The sequence below is a fragment of the Prionailurus viverrinus genome, chromosome B1 (genome assembly GCF_022837055.1).
Source record: "Prionailurus viverrinus isolate Anna chromosome B1, UM_Priviv_1.0, whole genome shotgun sequence".
Taxonomy (NCBI): domain Eukaryota; kingdom Metazoa; phylum Chordata; class Mammalia; order Carnivora; family Felidae; genus Prionailurus; species Prionailurus viverrinus.
Genome location: NC_062564.1, coordinates 117,052,801 through 117,071,091, shown reverse-complemented (window position 1 = coordinate 117,071,091; position 18,291 = coordinate 117,052,801). Strand labels below are relative to the sequence as shown.

Genomic DNA, 18,291 nt, shown 5'->3' with positions numbered 1-18,291 from the left:
TTAGCTACTCTAACCTTCTCAAAACATGCCCCACCCATTTGAGTTCCAAGATATCACATTCATCTAGTTTTCTTACTTTTCTGACTGTTACTCCATCTCCTTTGTTGGTTCTTCTTTTTTTTTTTTTTTTTAATTTTTTTTTTCAACGTTTATTTATTTTTGGGACAGAGAGAGACAGAGCATGAACGGGGTAGGGGCAGAGAGAGAGGGAGACACAGAATCGGAAACAGGCTCCAGGCTCCGAGCCATCAGCCCAGAGCCTGACGCGGGGCTCTAACTCACGGACCGCGAGATCGTGACCTGGCTGAAGTCGGACGCCTAACCGACTGCGCCACCCAGGCGCCCCTGTTGGTTCTTCTTCATCTCCCAGACTTAACTATTGGCATGCCCTATGTCCTTGGATTTTCTATTTTTCTCCAGATGATTATGTATAAATAGTGCGAGGACTCCCATTTTTATAGCTCTATCCCAGACCTCTCCCCTGAATTGCAAACCTCCACATCCAAATGCCAGTTTGACATTTCCACTTGTATGGCTAACAGATATACATATCGTGTCCCAAACTTAGCTCCTGAGACTTGTTCAAAATCTATGCCTTCAAGTATAGTCTTCCAAATCTCAGTTAAGAACAACTCTATTCTTCCAATTGCTCACATAAAAAATTCTGGAATCATTCTTAACTCCTCTTTCTCCCACAGTGTACATTTGTCACCAGCAATCCTGCTAGCTCTACCTTTGGAACTGATCTAGAATGTAACAACTCCTTACCACCCCTACCACTAACTTTCTGATTCAAGTCCCTCTTGCCTAGATTATTACACTAGTGTATGATCAACTTTTTAAAGTTCCATTCTTGCCCCTCCTTGGGTTTCTCTTACCATAAAAACCAGAATGATCTAAACATTGTTAAAATGTTTAGATCAGAACGTGTCATTCCTCTGCTAAACAGAATCCAGTGGCTTTTCACCACTGACAGTAAAAACTAAAGTCTTAACTATGTAATATATTTTGATGTAAAATTCGGTCCTCTGACTCCCATCTCCTTCCTTGTTCATTGGGCTCCAGTCACATTGGTCTCCTGGCTGTTCCTTCAACATCCCTGGCATGCTTACACCTCAGGGCTTTAGCACTTGCTGTTGCCTCTGCTTCACTGCTCTTTCCCTCAGTTCCTAAAGCCACTTATTCAGAAGCCAGTTTTTCTGTGAGGCTTTCCCTGACTCCCTTCCTGACTCTCCTTCCTTTTCTCTTCTCTTTTCCCCTCTCCTCTCCTCTCCTTCCTTCCTTCCTTCTCTCTCTCTCTCTCTTCTCTCTGTCCCTCCCTCAAGTTTTTATTTTAATTCCAATTAGTTAACAGTGTTATATTAGTTTCAGGTGTACAATATAGTGATTCAACAATTCCATAAATCACTTGGCATTCATCAGGACAAGTGTACTCGTTAAGTCCCATCACCTGTTTAACCCATTCCCTTACTCCCCTCCCCTGACTACCTTATTTAAAAATTCAATTTCTTCTTCTTCTGAACACTTAACATCCATGTCCCTACTATAGTTTTTTTTTTTTTTCCCCTCTTTGGTACTTACCACTATCTAACATATCTATTTATCTTTATTATCTATTTTTTATTTTATCGTCTTTTTAAAAATTTTATCTTTTGGGGCGCCTGGGTGGCTCAGTCGGTTAAAGCGGCCGACTTTGGCTCAGGCCATGATTTCACGGTCCGTGAGTTCGAGCCCTGCGTCAGGCTCTGTGCTGACAGCTCAGAGCCTGGAGCCTGTTTCAGATTCTGTGTCTCCCTGTCTCTGACCCTCCCCCGTTCATGCTCTGTCTCTCTCTGTCTCAAAAATAAATAAACGTTAAAAAAAATTATCTTTTTATTGTCTGCCCCCCACTAGAATATAAATTCAATGAGAGCAGAGTTTTTGTCTGTGTTTTTTTTTTTTTTTAACATATCCAGGGCCTAGGAAAATGAGCAGCACATAGTAGGCACTCAGATATTTGTTGAAAGAAAGAATAAAATATATAATGAAGATAACTGAAAGGGAGAGATTAAAAGATCCAGATATGAGATTATACACTTTCTTGAGAATTTTTCAATAAATATGAAATGAGAAATATGAAATAATGAGAAATAATGGATAATATATACATATATATATCCTCAATATAAAAAGTGGAAAGTACTGAAAAAACACTAAACTTAAAAATTTGAATTATATGCCTATACTTTGACAATTATGAAAAGTTATTAGAAATAAGTGAAGTGAAGCATATTCCATATTTGAAAAGTAATAATTAATTCAAGTTGAAACATTTCTTTAATATATAACAACTTTTACGTGCTCACTATCAACAGTTACCTCTTATCAACTAAAGTCAGGTAAATAAATAGGTAATATATTCTGTGAGATTGTAATGCCAGTTATTTATTTTATTTATTCTTTTTTCTTCCTTTTAAAATATTAACTGATAATTTAATCTTAAATAACTTCTTAGGATATTGGTACATCTTCATGTTATAGTCTGATACATGAAAAAGACAGTATAACACAATTTTGAATCCTGGTTCGGGTTTTAATTTTTTAAAAAGCAATTAAATAATGAAATATTTTATTGAAGATATAAAAATATATATAACATTAGTCTTATTAACTTAGAGATATTATTAACTTTTCCTGGTTTAAAAATGGAAACTGAGACCCAATGAAAAAAAATCAGACATGCTTTAGCTATTTTCTCTAGATCACTGAATTATTTTCCTGATTTGGCATAGTGGTAGTTGACTAAGAGTCAGCTGAGTAAATGCTGCCCCCTAGCTATATCAAAAAAGAATAGTGACATTTAGTATTTCGGGAGGTCTTTTCAAATGACCTGCTAGTATCAAAATTACAAACATCAACAGGAAAAACAAAGGCAGGAGGATCATTAACATGATTTTGAAGGGTAGAAAATTACAGCTTAACAGGCTGTAAAAGTATACAAATATAAAAGATTTAAAAGAGGAAGTATTTCTTATAAATAAAAAGATTTTGGATGAATCTTTTGTCAAATGAATTTTTTATTTACATATTGCATATTGTCTCTCCTATTGATATTTTAATTTATATTTTTACTAATTTTATGTATTATAAAAATAACTTATTTTTTATTATTTGCATTATATGTAATATAATAAAATTATTATTGTTATTATAAAAGGAAGTCCCTTTCAGTTGACTTTCTTTTTTTTTTTTTTTTTAATATTTGAAGTTCATTTTTGAGAGAGAGCGAGACAGAGTGTGAGAGGCAGAGGGGCAGAGAGAGAGGGAGACACAGAATCTGAAGCAGGCTCCAGGCTCTGAGCTGTCAGCACAGAGCCCAATGCAGGCCTCGAACTCAGGAACCATGAGATCATGACCTGAGCTGAAGTCAGATGCTTAACTGACTGAGCCACCCAGGCGCCCCTCTATTTGATTTTCTTAGTCTATCTTCTTATTAGCATACTATATTTTCTTTTAATCTCAAGTCAGATGTATTTTTACATTTAAGTTACCATAAGCCACCACTGTAAAATACATTTTCACCATTAGTTTTATGTCTCACAATGACGCTCTGCTTAAGGGAAATTAATATTTAGCTACTCAAGAAAGAATGCTTGAAAATCAGCAGGTTTTTATTGTTGTTTAGCAGCAGTAGAGACTCTAAAATATTTTCTCGAAACCCTAGACTTTGTGATCTGGTAGTTATGTATCTCTTTAAACCTTTAGGATAGCTGTGAAGATTAGTTAATGGATCTAAAACACCTGGCAGAGAACATATCAGACATCAGTATAGGAAACATAATGATCATTATTAAGTCCAGAAGCTTTTGTAATAAAAAAGTATTTCTAACAGCCCAAAAGTCTGGGGTCTTATGAGACTATCTAAAAAAAGACACACACATTATGGAATAAGGAGGACAGGAGTGGAAGGTAGAGAGAAGAGAACCCTAAGCACTGGGAACGGCGTATGTTTTACAGGTAGACTCAATAAAGATAAGGCTAAAGTATTTACACTCCTGCTGGTTCTCAGAATCAACATTCCTCAATCCCATGAAGCTACTTTTGAGCTCACAAAATTTCAAATATTCTTACATCAATTCTTTTTCTTCTACTTTCCAAATTTTACAGCATCTTATATTTTGTCTATGTCTGACTTACTATTGTCCTCTTAACTACAGATAGTATAACAAGGCTTGCTACAAAAGAAAATTCTTTAAAGATGCTCCATAAGATTTGTATTGTTCCACTGTGCCACTCATTTTCAAAAGACTATTATCTTTTTCAACAATGAAGAAAAATGATGCCTTATGCTAAATCAGGATAAATTCAGTGGAATGGGAAAGTCAGTGGAATGGGAAAGGGTATCACATAAAAAAATATGTAGTAAAAGCAAAAGCAGTACTAAACAACTCTCATTTAACAGTACTCCCCATCTTCTAACTTTTTAGAACTGTGGGCAAATACCTTCTGATACAGAACCTACCTTCATTTCCATAACTACCATTATGACAGAACAAGAGTGAGGAGAAAAAAATTATAAATCTATAAGATAACAGGATTCACAAAGCAACTCTTTAGGATATATTAAACAGAAAAAAAATGTATTCTGATATTTTTGTGAACCAGTAACCTTTATTTTTTTTTAATGTTTATTTATTTTTGAGAGAGAGCACATGGGGGGGAGGGGCAGAAAGAGAGGGAGACAGAATCCGAAGCAGGGCCTGCACAAAGCCTGAGGTGGGGCTCCAACTCAGGAACCCTGAGATCATGACCTGAGCAAAAGTCGGATGTTTAACCGACTGAACCATCCAGGTGCACCTAATTTCAGATTATTCCAGAAGAACAGAACTTTCTGTGATAAAGGAAATATTCTACAGTTGTTTTAAAAAAAGTTTTGTAAAGCCTCAAATACTTACACCCCCAATATTACATGATAAACATTACTCTTGATATATTTCTGTGTATTTATAACTAAAATTTTAAATATTTATAGCAGAACTGGATATTACACTTGCTATTTTGTGAAGTGCTATATATAATTATACTTAAACAGAAGAAAAAATAGGAGTAAAACAGAACATTTGCTACTTTATTTACCATAAGAGACAATAGTTTCTAAAGATCCAGTTAAAATTGATTAAAAAAGGAACAGGAAAACTTCAGGCTGAAGTATTACCTACTGATTATGTTTTGAAAGATTACAATATTATTACACTTATACTCTCTATCCCTTCTCTGACTTCCAATACCTCAAATTTTATTTTTTAAATTTTTTCATTTTTAAAAAATTTGTTAAATGAAATTAATTGTAAAATTGGAGTCCATACAACACCCAGGGCTCATCCCAACACAATACCTCAAGTTTTATATACTAGTTTATATTATTAAAGTTTACAACATCTAAATTCTATATTGTTACATAACTAACATAGTTGTTAAGTATTAATTCTATATTTAACTGGAGTAACCAGTTCCTTAGGTTCCTAGTTTTATTCAACTCTTTTTTGTTTGGATTTTATCATCTATATTTATTTTCATTTCTCTAAAAGAAGCTCATGGGGATTGTACTTCCTAAATTCTTGGATGCTTAAGAATGCATATACTCTATACCTAAAACCAATGGAACGTTTTGTATCAACTATACTCAAATAATTTTAAACAATGCATGTTTGCTACATTTATGTTTGAAGGATAACTTGGTTTTTACCCAATTTCTCAGTCAACTTTTGTTTTCTTGAAATTTTATACACAATTCTCCATAAGTGTTGCTGTGAAATTTTACCTGAAATTCTCTTTGCAGTATACTGAAGTATACTTATCCTTCTCCACCTTATTCTGTATGATTTCCTGAAAACTATGTTATGTCATTGAGTGGGTTTATACTTTCATTCTAGTTTTCACTATTTTAATAAGATTATTATTAATGTAATATTCTCAAGTTTTTCTGGGCTTAATCAGTTCACGTTTTATCTCCTTTTGTTAATCTATATTTTTTGAGTTTTTAATTCTCTTCATTGAGCTCATTTTTATTTTATTTTTAAGTTTTTATTTAAGTCTAGTTAACATACAGTGTAATATTAGCTTCAGATGGCTCATTTTAAAAGTGAGATCATGTTGTCTGTTATTTATGTAAGATAAGAGAAGACTTTTTGTTTCTGTTTTTATAAGTGATTCTTTAATTTCTTTTCTCCTTTCTCTTTATCTCTGTCTTTTCATTAGTTATCTTCAAATGGCTCCAACTTGCTATTAAAGAGTAAGTGTTAGTATGGTGGAGGGGCAGAAGTTGGAGAGGGCAGTTCATAATCTCCATCCAAAACTTTACCTACATTATATCTCATTAGCCCTCAGCAATTCAAACTGTGAGCACTGATATTTCATTACTTTTAAAGAAGAAAGAATAAAGAGAAAATTTACTTATACTTTAAAAAAATAGATTAAAATTCCTTCTATCTTACAATTATATGAGTCTTTTGGATCCTTTTATAAATCTATGACACACTACTGAAATTTCAGTGATCTTATTCTTCTTATATCATGAAATATTTTGTTCTTTTATCAAAGTAGGAAGTCATCACTCATCAATTATTCCCAACTATGCTTAAAAAAGACAAAAGCAAAAGAAAACAGAAAAATGATAGAATCACCTAGAAGGATGGTAAAATATTAAAATAAATCATCGCTATTACCATTTTTATTTTTACTATTGCATCATCCAAAGTATTACATCATATTTCAAAAACATACAAAATGCATGGAGATAATATCATCATAATTTTTTTTAAGTTTTCAATGAACACAACTGAGAATTCAGAATTTCTCATTTTCCACCATTACAAAGAGAAAAAAAACTGATAGAGAGGATAATGTTTCACAATTATTAGACCAATCAGAAGATTTGTAGTAGTATTAGAGACTCTAGTGAAATGGCAACATTGGCTATATAGTGAAATTTCAAACTGTGAGTGCTCAGATGATGATATCTTAGATGAATTTTCTCAAACACAGGAATCAGAGTAAACAATACATTAGCCTTTCAGTGAAAAGGACCTCATTATACAATATTCTGCAACATAAATCTGGAACATTCTATTTTGCTAAAAAGATATGTGAGAGCAATATTTAATTTTTAAAATATTTCTGCACCAAAATTTCATACAACTTGAGTGGGTAAATGCTGAAGATAGAGATGTGTTTACAAAATGATGGGAAGGAAAAATAATTAGAAAAAAATCATTACATTTATCAATCTAATTTGTGTTCATAATATCTAAAATGAAAATATTTTGCAATTATTAAAAAATATAACTGTTCTCCAACAAAGTTAGAGGCCTATGTTTTGTTTTCATAATTGTGTTTTAAACATGCAGGTAGGAGAAGAACCAGAAATAAGCTAGAATCTACTAGATTCTATATATTTTTTTGCTATGTCTTTATTCCACTCCTATACATTATTACAAAATGACTTAAACATATAAAAATAATTAAAAAAGTCCATTGGACTCAGATGGTGACTGGTTTTCTTTCCCTTCTACACAAAAGGTTATATTAGTTATATTACTATGTTTTGCAAGTAATGAATTCCCTAATAACTAAAAAAAAAAAAAAAAAGGAAAAAAGCAAATAAAAAAAGTATCAAATCTTTCTCTACTTTTCTTTGACTTACAAATATTTAACTGAAAAACTATAAAGTTGAAATTAGCAGTAAAATCAGTTGGACAATTTAATGGTTCTGAGATCCACAGTATCATTTAGGGAAGGATTAGGTACTTTTCAATTCCAGAGTGACTTTCGATTATTTCATTGAGTACTGAAAAACTTTTTAAAATTTTCAAACAAAATTAGTTTATCTTCAGTAAAAGACTTTAACACATGTCATGTAGCCCTTTCTGGGAGATAGAAAAACACCTTAAAAATCAAGCAAATGAAAAAGGTTAATATTCAAAGTGGTGAGTGGCAATCTCATCAAGACAGATGAATAAGAAAGTCTTTTTTTTTTTTTAATGTTTTTAATGTTTATTTATTTCTGAGAGAGATAGACAGAGCACGAGCAGGGGAGGAGCAGAGAGAGAATGACACACAGAATCCAAAGCAGGCTCCAGGCTCTGAGATGTCAGCACAGAGCCCCACGTGGGGCTTGAACTCACTAGAGGTGAGATCATGACCTGAGCCCAAGTTGGATGCTTAACCAACTGTCACCCAGGCACCCCCAAACAAGAAAGCATTTATTGTTATTAGTATCATGTTGCCTTTGGCAAAGTATTCACTAACTGATGCAGCAAAATAATATATCTAGTATGCTTTTAATAACATGCTTTTCTAAATGTAAATCATACTAATATAACCAAAGAAATAGGACGTAATCAGGCTCTAACACTAAGTAGAACAAGAACACCAATAATGGCTAACTCCTTAACACTGTGTACCTGAAAGAATACTGAACAGCTTATATGTATCATTTAATCATAATAATGATCCTTTCAGGTAAGATTTGTTATAATCAACATTAACAGTAATAGGACTGCGGATAAGAAACTAACTTAAGTATTTAGCTAGTAAGTTGAAGAGTCAGGATTAGAACCCTGGCACATTTGACACCACTGTCTGAGTGCTTTCTCTCTATACCAGTTTTCTCAAATTGTGGTCACAGACCCCTGGGGACCTTCAAGACTCTTCAGGGATCTACATATCCCAAGCTGTTTTCAAAATAATACTAGGGTATTTCTTACTCTTTAATATTTTGTTAATGGTGCAAAGCCACTGGTAGATAAAACTTATTACAAATCAAGGTAGTGGCACTAAAGTGTAATAGTGTAATAGTCATATTATTGTGAAGGATTAAAATTAGTAATTTTAAGTATCTTTTTAAATGTTTCATGAGACAAAATAGGAAGTATGCATAAAACACTTATATTGTGTACTGAAGTGTATGGATTGTCCTGAGAAAAAGCAGTTGGGCAATAGTTTGAGCTGTGAGTCAATGCAAATGCCTTTTTTTCCCCCCAAGAATACCATTTTTTCCCCTTGCAACCATGACATATAAACAACTATTTTTTCTAGGCTTTCATATTAGGCAGATATTTCTCAAAAATAAATGAAGTGAGCCTGTCACTTTAAGAAAATATTCTTGAATATTTTCAGGTGATTATTAGAATTTTAGAAAACTTATATCTGCCACTGTGAGCCTGGCAGCCTCCCAATATTTAACAATTTTTGGTTGTTGTGAGATCAATGGTTATATATATATATGTATATATATATATATATATATATATATATACATATATATATATATATATATATATTTTAATATGAAATTTATTGTCAAATTGGTTTCCATACAACACCCAGTGCTCATCCCAACAGGTGCCCTCTTCAATACCCATCACCCACTTTCCCCTTCCTTCCACCCTCCATCAACCCTCAGTTTATTCTAAGAGAAAAAAAAAAAAAAAAAGAGAGAGGGAGGGAGCCAAACCATAAGAGACTCTTAAAAACTGAGAGATCAATGGTTATATTAATGAACGTGATTTTTTTATGTTATATAATGAAATGTTTCATAGTTGAAACACTTATTGAACCAATATTTTAAATGACCAACACATGATATTATAAAATCACGCATGGGTAAAAAGAGCCACTCAAGGTGCAAGATAGACTGATTGATTTGAACGGAACAGAGTATGCAAAGTTCATTGGTATGGTTTTAGATTGTATATTGCAACTAAGCTTTAAGAAACCACCATGGTCCAAAAAGGCCCTTTGCCAACTACGTGTCTGTGTAAGTCCAAATTTTCTTCATACCCTTCAACCAAAACAATTATTCACAACAGATTGATTTCAAAAGCAGATATGGGACTATAGCTTTCTTCTATTATGTAGAAACTGCAAAAATATAAAATAATACCACTCCATTATTTTTTGGGAAAAAATTATTTTTCAGAAAAATATGCTATTGGGCTTAACATGTAGTAGTTTTGCTGTCATTTTTAAATAAATTAATACATAAACATATATTTTTTAAATGTTAATTTATTTTTGAGAGAGCATGAGTGAGCAGGGGAGGGTCAGAGACAGGGAGTCAGAGGATCGGAAGTAGCCTTTGTGCTGACAGCAGAGAGCCCAATGCGGGGCTCAAACTCACTAACCCTGAGATCATGATCTGAGCTGAAGTCAGATGCTAAACCGACTGAGCTACCCGGGCACCCTAATACATAAATATTTTTTAAATGTCTTTAAATATTTATATATGTAACCAACATAGATAAAAACTCTTTGATATCTTTGTTCCTTAAAGAGGTCTCAAGACCAGAAAGTTTGAAAACCAGTGTATTAATACTACACCTCCTTTCACTTGTCTTTCAACCAGTGTAAGGATACATTAGATTGGGAACAGAATTGGGGGAGATTCAAGTGAGGATTTACTAAATAGAGAAGCTTGCTGGATATTTAACTTGTGTGTATGTGTTCTTAGCAAGAAGGCACCAAAATATAACTTTATCTTTGCCTGTGAAATTAATAAGTCTTTGATTTCTAAGATGTGGGCCATTTCTGAAAGGTAGTTAAGCTCTATTGGGAGAAAGATAGCTCAATAAGCCATTGTATTCAGCCTTAATGAATCCAAGGTCAGTAGAATAGGGCTAAAACTAATATTGTGGACATTATAGCACTAGCCAGACAAAAGGACACAGGCTAGCATTTTGCAGATGGACTAGAGCAGGTCAGTGGGGACTCTTGTTACAGGAAATTCTAAATAAGGTGCACTTCCCTAATTTATCCTGTAACCACATCTTGATAAAATCTAAAAAGCTCATTACCAGCAGTCTCTGCTTTAGATTAGAATTTAAATTTCTTTCTGTAACACTAACAATATGGAGACCCGGAATAAGTGAACAGACAAAACAAATAAACAAATAAATAAATATTTCTAACAATCCTTTTACACTTTCTGTTAGTATAAACTCAGTTGGATATAAATTTTGAAAAGGAAGGAGAAAATCAGTAGCTGTATAAGCATCCATTAAGACTGTATAAGCAGTTAAATGACAATGGTTTGGCCAGCATACTTGCTTATCACTGAATTTGTTAGCTTTATCGTTAGCAGTGACAGTAGGTTCAAAAGGCACATATAGGACTGAGATACAGCCCTTATCATTTCTACTAATGGCCACCTGACAACTTTTCATAATTTGCAAGCTGAATGCTATTCATAGTGTTTCAGAAAAATAGTTTCCTTAAGAACGAAGAAACATACTTTCCTATTCTCATTTCAAAGGCCTGGTATATTTGCAGAAGCAGAAACATACACCAAGGAAAAATGATAAAAATCACCCTACCCCGATTTTGCCAAATACACATTACTTACCCTATTTATATGTAAATCACGTAACCACCACGACGTACATAATCTAAGCATCACATCAGTGCACACTATTCCTAACTATTCAAGCTCCAGCAGTGCTCAATATTCAGAGTTCTGTGACCCACAGCAAATGGCAAGAAGCCAGAAATCACAATCTTTTCTGCAATGGGAGCCTGCATTTCAATGACAGAAGATTAATGAGGGCTTCTTTTGATAAAATTAGTTATTGAGCGGGCAACTCAGTTTGGGATATTATTACAAAAGTGCCCACCCTTGCCCTTGATGAACTTGACCTCTATTATTAGAGGTGCAGAAAGTCACCAAAGCAATTATTTTAAAGGTGGAAAACCGAAGACAGTAAGTCAAGGGAAAAAACAAAAAACAAAAAACAAAAATGCTGTACAAACTAATGAAAAATAACTAAAAATTAGTTTGTTAATAGAACTCTATCAATTAATACAGAAAAATGTTAGAAAAATTCTCCATTTCAATCACACACCTTCCAACAGTCTTCACTGCCAACAATCTCTACATTAAAAATATCAAATCTGTTTTCAAAATTAAATTTAAAAACAGTCTTAACATTTTGATATTATCTACAGACTTGAGAAACAGGCCAACAAAATACAACAAAACAAAGAACAAGATAAGAGATCAAAAAACAATCTTCTGTTAACATCTTAACTTTGTTAAATACCTTTCATTTTGCTTATTCTCTGAGACAAGAAAATAGTTGCAGAAAAGCAAATTTTCTCCAGGTTAAGCTATATTCTCTTTCCCTCATTTCTCTTTGTTTACCCCAGGATTCCCAACAGTGAAAGAACCATGCTTTGGAGGGTGTTTGGAAATATATGCAGAGTCATTTTTCAGAAATACATGGAAGCATTTAATTGTCACCATGATTAGGGGATTACTACAGGCAATCAGTGGCTGGGGGCCAGTGAGGCTCAGCATTTGCCAGGTACTAGATATTCTCATCGAACAAGAAACTGTCCCTCATCCCACATCTTATGAATATCTCCTAAGGTTAATCACAGTACATGTATAAATCCATATTACTTCATTAAAATACTAGTATTAAGGAGTTTTTGTAAGAAATTACACAAAAATGCCCCACTAAAATGGGGTCATAATAAAGAGGGAAGCATAAATCAAAGATATCATATATAAATTATTGAATTATTGAATAATTAACTCACCCCATGTAGCAGTGCATTTAACAAACACCAATGTACTCTCCACTCAGAGTTAAGATATTATTTAACAGATAATAACACTTTGTGACAACTGCTTTGGAAAGTATTAAAATAAAAAAAATACATTATCAGTAGAATGGAAAGCTACTTTGTACCACCATTCCTCAATTCTAATTTTCTCTTTTTTAAATATTATGTTTTATACTTTCTGTAACTTCTGTAAAAATTCCTTCCTAGGTGTAAATAATAAATATGACACTCCATATTTAGGTCTTTTAGTCAATCTAGAACTTATTTTTACATATGGTGTGAGGTCAGCGTTGATTCCCACCTTCCCTCCATATAGTTACCCAATTGTATCAGGTCCATTTATTCAATAATCCATTCTTTTCTAATTGATTTATAGAGGCATCTCTGTCAAAATCTATTTATGGTTGGGTCTGTTTTGTGTTTTTTGTTTTAGTAGTTTATATTAATATCACTGCATTAGTATTCTTTTGGTTAATATGTGCCTGACTTATGTTTTTTATCTCCTTTTTTGACCAATACCCGTAAATTTTTATCTCTTATAAATAGCATATAGATGGATGTTTTAAAATATCTGAACAATTCCTTTATTCGGCAATCTAATTAATTTATATTCTTTCTATGGTCTTTCAATTTTTTACAGGATTGGTTAACTTTTCTTTGCCTCCCCCCCAAATTGAAGTTATACATTCTTTTTCTATTCTCTTAGTGATTATCATTAAAATTTTAATATGCATTCTCTACTTCTGCATTTCTTTTGAGTGGAAACACTGGCTGTCCTTTGTTCTGGATTATATTTTCCAAGGCTGTTTTCATACAAACATATTAGAAAATGTATGTATGGTTAGAAAACCAACATAAATATGCTAATGCTCCTACTGCTTGCTGTGCTATGAGTAACAATGTCCCTTGTCTCTGACCCAGAAGTCTTGAGTTTCTTGCCACCACCCATGAAATGTACCAGGCTCAGTTATTAGCTTTTACGTAAAGTGAAATCATATCCCAGATCTGAAAAGATCACTGACTTAATATATAACGAGTGTATTTATTTTCCTCTCCTATAAGGCAAAAACATTATAATGCTTTTAAGCTGAGTTCTCACCTGCTCTTATCTTTGATATTATTGTTGGCTAACATTTTATTCCCATTCGGCTATTTGCCTTTCCTAAATTGACTTTATGTATAAATATTAAATAGTCATTGTTTAATTACATTTATAAACTAGTGAGGATTAGATGAGTAGTTTAAATAGGATGGAACGGGGGCGCCTGGGTGGCTCAGTCGGTTGAGCGTCCGACTTCGGCTCAGGTCATGATCTCGCGGTCCGTGAGTTCGAGCCCCGCGTCGGGCTCTGTGCTGACTGCTCAAAGCCTGGAGCCTGTTTCAGATTCTGTGTCTCCCTCTCTCTCTGACCCTCCCCCGTTCATGCTCTATCTCTCTCTGTCTCAAAAATAAATAGGATGGAACGGTGCTTGGCACACAGTAAGTACATAATATATGTTCGCATTATTACGTTTTAACAATGTTTTTTGCTCACCTTCCTCAGGCCATACTCATTTAAAGTTCAATTTTCCTAATTAAAGCAAATATAAATTATATATTCTTTGTTGTGAGTCCTTTCTTAATACTGTCTATATTTATAGTATGTCTAAAACTTTAATCAGGCTTTCTTTGTAATTCCATACATACTTTTCTGCATAAATGTTTTTTGTCAATCTACAACACTGCCTGAACCAATGTCATTTTCTGCTTACTACTGAGCACAATTAGGTGCTTTCAAGAGAGGTCTTTGAAAATAATTATCCCTTCTTTTAGTCTGTGTCTTAACCATTAGTATTTTTTCCCTCAAATATTACCAAATCAGCAGTCAGCTCTTCTATAATTTCTTCATCTCCAGCCATAATATTTAATGTAGTTTTGTCTTATATCTCCCAAACGTGAAACAAGAAAGGTGGGGTTATATAAAATGAATACTTAATATGATACTATGTATACTGGTTAATTTTTTATAAGGTTTTTTATCTCCATATAATTATAGGGCTTGTCCTTATTTTGTCTGTTTTATAATTTGTGTATGTTCTTTCTTGGAGGGCTCATTGAATAAACCATACACTCAAATAAAAGGTATTATTACTCCAGAAACCTAGAAGCAAATGACACCGTAAATGTTAAGAATGGCTGCCACAGGCCTGATCACATCACAGAGTTATATATAGCACAATACAAAGAGCAATGAACTAGGAGTAAGTATACCTATGTTTTAGTCTCTATTCTCCCAATGGAAGATAAACCAGACTAGGGGCAGAGGCTTGTCAAATGATGTAAGGTAAAATTTTAGTTCTGTGACTAATTAGTTTTGCTATCTTCTCAAACACTGTATTTCTTATCAACTAAATGCTGAAATTATCTGCTTCAATCGCCTTGCAGGTTTGTTTTGAGAATCAAATGAAATAATGTTTACGAAAATATTGTTAAACTTCAAAGCACTCTGCAAGAATTTATACCATAAGTATTATTGTTAACACTTTAAATACATTAGTTGAATGTGCCAATATAAACATTTTTCACCTCTAATCTTAACATCAATATACTGGTCCCTGAATATAAGCCTCAAGGGGAAATGCATGATCAGGAAACAAAGAAAGTTAAGATGGAATAAAGAGATCTCTATCTCAGAAGTTGTTTTTTTTTTTTTTTTTGAGGTTTATAAAAACCTATGATACTATACTCCAAAAGACTATTTAAAGAGGTTTGATTCCATGTCCCACACCACAGACGAGTAATAGGTTAAGCTACACCATGGCTAAACTTTAAGAGACAATTCTGACTTCTGGGTTGACATGGACTATTAAGAAGCTAATGAAGTAAGCCAAAATCTGGCAAAGCTTCTTAGGTTAATATATGAAGAAAAACACAGAAGCAGCTACTTAAAAACTCACTGAAGTTCAAATTTCCTACTTCTTCAAAAGCAGCCTGAATATCATAAAATCCAAGTGAAAACCCTTACGGCAGTTTAATACAACACTCACACTAAAGGATTTTTCAAAACAACTTGATAGTGCCAAAAAAAATAAGATACTTTCCCTTTACTTAAAGTGAGAATATGGAAGGTAATCACCGAAACTTTACAACAGAAGGCTGCAATTAGTAGCAGTACTTAGTTTAGACATAAGGACTTCTTATGACAACACAACTTTAAAAACAGTACTCTTTTGTGCTAATTTCTGCTTTATTTTTTACCTCATGTTCTATTAATGTACCAAGTACTTACATCTGGAATAAATCCAATCTCATTGAGATGATTGCTCAGCTCTGGATCATGGAAAGCAATCATCTGAGAGAACACAGTCAGATACTCTGAAATGACAATATAAAACAATCATCATTTTTACACAATACTTCAAAGACACTAAATTCATATAAATTACAGCTTTATTTACATTTTGAATGATATTTAAATTCTCTAGGAAGAAAATATACTTTAATAGGTAATTTTCTGTTTTATTACTTTAATCACTTCCTGCTAATTATTAAACATACCAAAAAGCTATGGCACAACTTCTTTTCTGCCTTCTAAACTATCAGTTCATTTCTTGAATCATAGATTATACATAATGTCTTCCTATTAAATTCAACATACATTTTTCTCTAGCAATATTAAATCTGTCTTGACTTATTGTATATTCATGAAGTGGAAGAGATACTTAAATAAGGACCAACACTTAAAAAACATTTTTTTTTTTTAATTTTCGAGGGAGAGAGAGAGAGCATGAGTGCGGTAGAGAGGTAGGGGGAGACAGGGAGAATATCAAGGAGGCTCTACACTCAGTGCAGAGTCTGACATGGGACTCCATCCCATGACCCTGGAATCATGACCTGAGCTGAAATCAGGACTCAGATGCTCAACCCACTGAGTCACCAAGGTGCCCCAAGAACAACACTTTATAAGCAATCACGAGTACAATAATTATGCTTCAAATCTGTTTATATATACAGATATAGGCATTTGTTCCAGTTCTAAATTATTTCCATCTAAGGCTCCCTATTTGCCATATTTAGGAATAAGAATTAACAAATGTTAATCAGAAAATAGGCACAAGGGGGCACCTGGGTGGCTCAGCAGGTTAACCTTCAGACTCTTCATTTTGGTTCAGGTCGTGATCTTGTGGTTCATGGGAAACAGCCCCACATCAGGCTCAGCAGTGACAGTGTAAAGCCTGCTTGGGATTCTCTCCCTCTCTCTGTGACCTTCCCCGACTCTCTCTCTCAAAATAAATAAATAAATAAACATAAAAAAAACCAGGCACACAGTAGGCAATTAAAAATACTGTTGTTGATTTTAATCCTATTGTATTTCAGAAAGTCCAGTTGAAACATAAAGAATATTTCCTTATTTTTTCCATTATTTCAGCAAATTACTATTTTGTCAATTTACTTACTATGTTCTAACCTAAACAGGATTCTGGCAACGATCAACTCAAGGGCAAGTAAACCATATTTTTACTAAGTAAAAACACAAAATTAACACATATTTTAAGGAGTTCAACTTCTTCCCCCCTTTTTGAGATTAAAATGACAATAACTCTATAAAATGAGTAGAATGCTGCCTTACTTAAATCTAATGGTTACTGTGAAGATAAATGGTAATAAAAGACTGAATATGAATTATTTTTTCCAGTTAATAACAGAGGGCTGGGGAGATTTCATGACCTACTTACGATTTTTCTCTAGTTTATGACATAGCCAGGTTCAGAATTTAGGTTTTCAGATACCTCGTGGTATGTTTTTTTCTGCTGTGCCAAAAAGGAGCATATTTCAAAAGAGCACAAAATGTGAGTTGTAGGAATATTGGATAATGTGGTAAGAAAAATTTCAGACTATCTGTATCTTTCTGAAGGAAGATAGACATTCACTACTTCCTAGGGATTCCCCTGGAAATGATATGGAAGATGCTGAGGAATTCAGTATGATGCTGGAATGAGATGTTCATAATGAGCACACCCAGTGCTCATCCCAAGTGCCCTCCTTAATGCCCATCACCCATTTTCCCTCTCCCCTGCTCCCCCCGTCCACCCTCAGATATCATATGTTTTCACTCATATGTGGATCTTGAGAAACTTAACAGAAGACCATGGGGGAAGGGAAGGAGAAAACAGTAGTTCCTTTAAAAAAAACAAGAACTATATAAAATTGCATTTTAAAACTCTGGTAAATTAATTATCAAAACTGTTTTCCTTTATCAAATAAAGGTCAATACTTGAACCACTAATACTACTATTTCTGAGCACTCCACTATTCAAATCTACACTGTGGGGTACCTGGGTGACTCAGTCAGTTAAGCATCTGACTCTTGATTTCAGCTCAGGTCATGATATCATGTTTTGTGAGTCTGAGTCACTAATTGAGCTCTGCACTAAAAGCATGGAGTTTGCTTGGGATTCTCTCCTTCTCCCTCTCTCTCTCTCTCTGCCCCTCCCCCACGCATGCTTTCTCTCTCAAAATAAATAAGTAAACATTAAGAACAAAAACCCAGGGGTGCCTGGGTGGCTCAGTCGGTTAAGCGTCCGACTTCGGCCCAGGTCATGATCTCACGTCCGTGAGTTCAAGCCCCGCGTCAGCTTCTGTGCTGACAGTGCAGAGCCTGGAGCCTGTTTCAGATTCTGTGTCTCCCTCTCTGTCTCTGACCCTCCC

General features: G+C 33.8%; 1 protein-coding gene across 3 annotated transcripts in view; it reads right to left on the bottom strand.

Moving 5' to 3' along the window:
• Positions 1-18,291, bottom strand: part of TBCK (TBC1 domain containing kinase) — a 221,112-nt gene that overhangs the window by 94,479 nt on the left and 108,342 nt on the right. For all 3 annotated transcript variants that reach the window (XM_047855062.1, XM_047855063.1, XM_047855064.1), the window contains one exon: positions 15,872-15,957. In XM_047855062.1, coding sequence (XP_047711018.1) covers positions 15,872-15,957 — 86 coding nt within the window. The remainder of the gene's footprint in view (positions 1-15,871; positions 15,958-18,291) is intronic.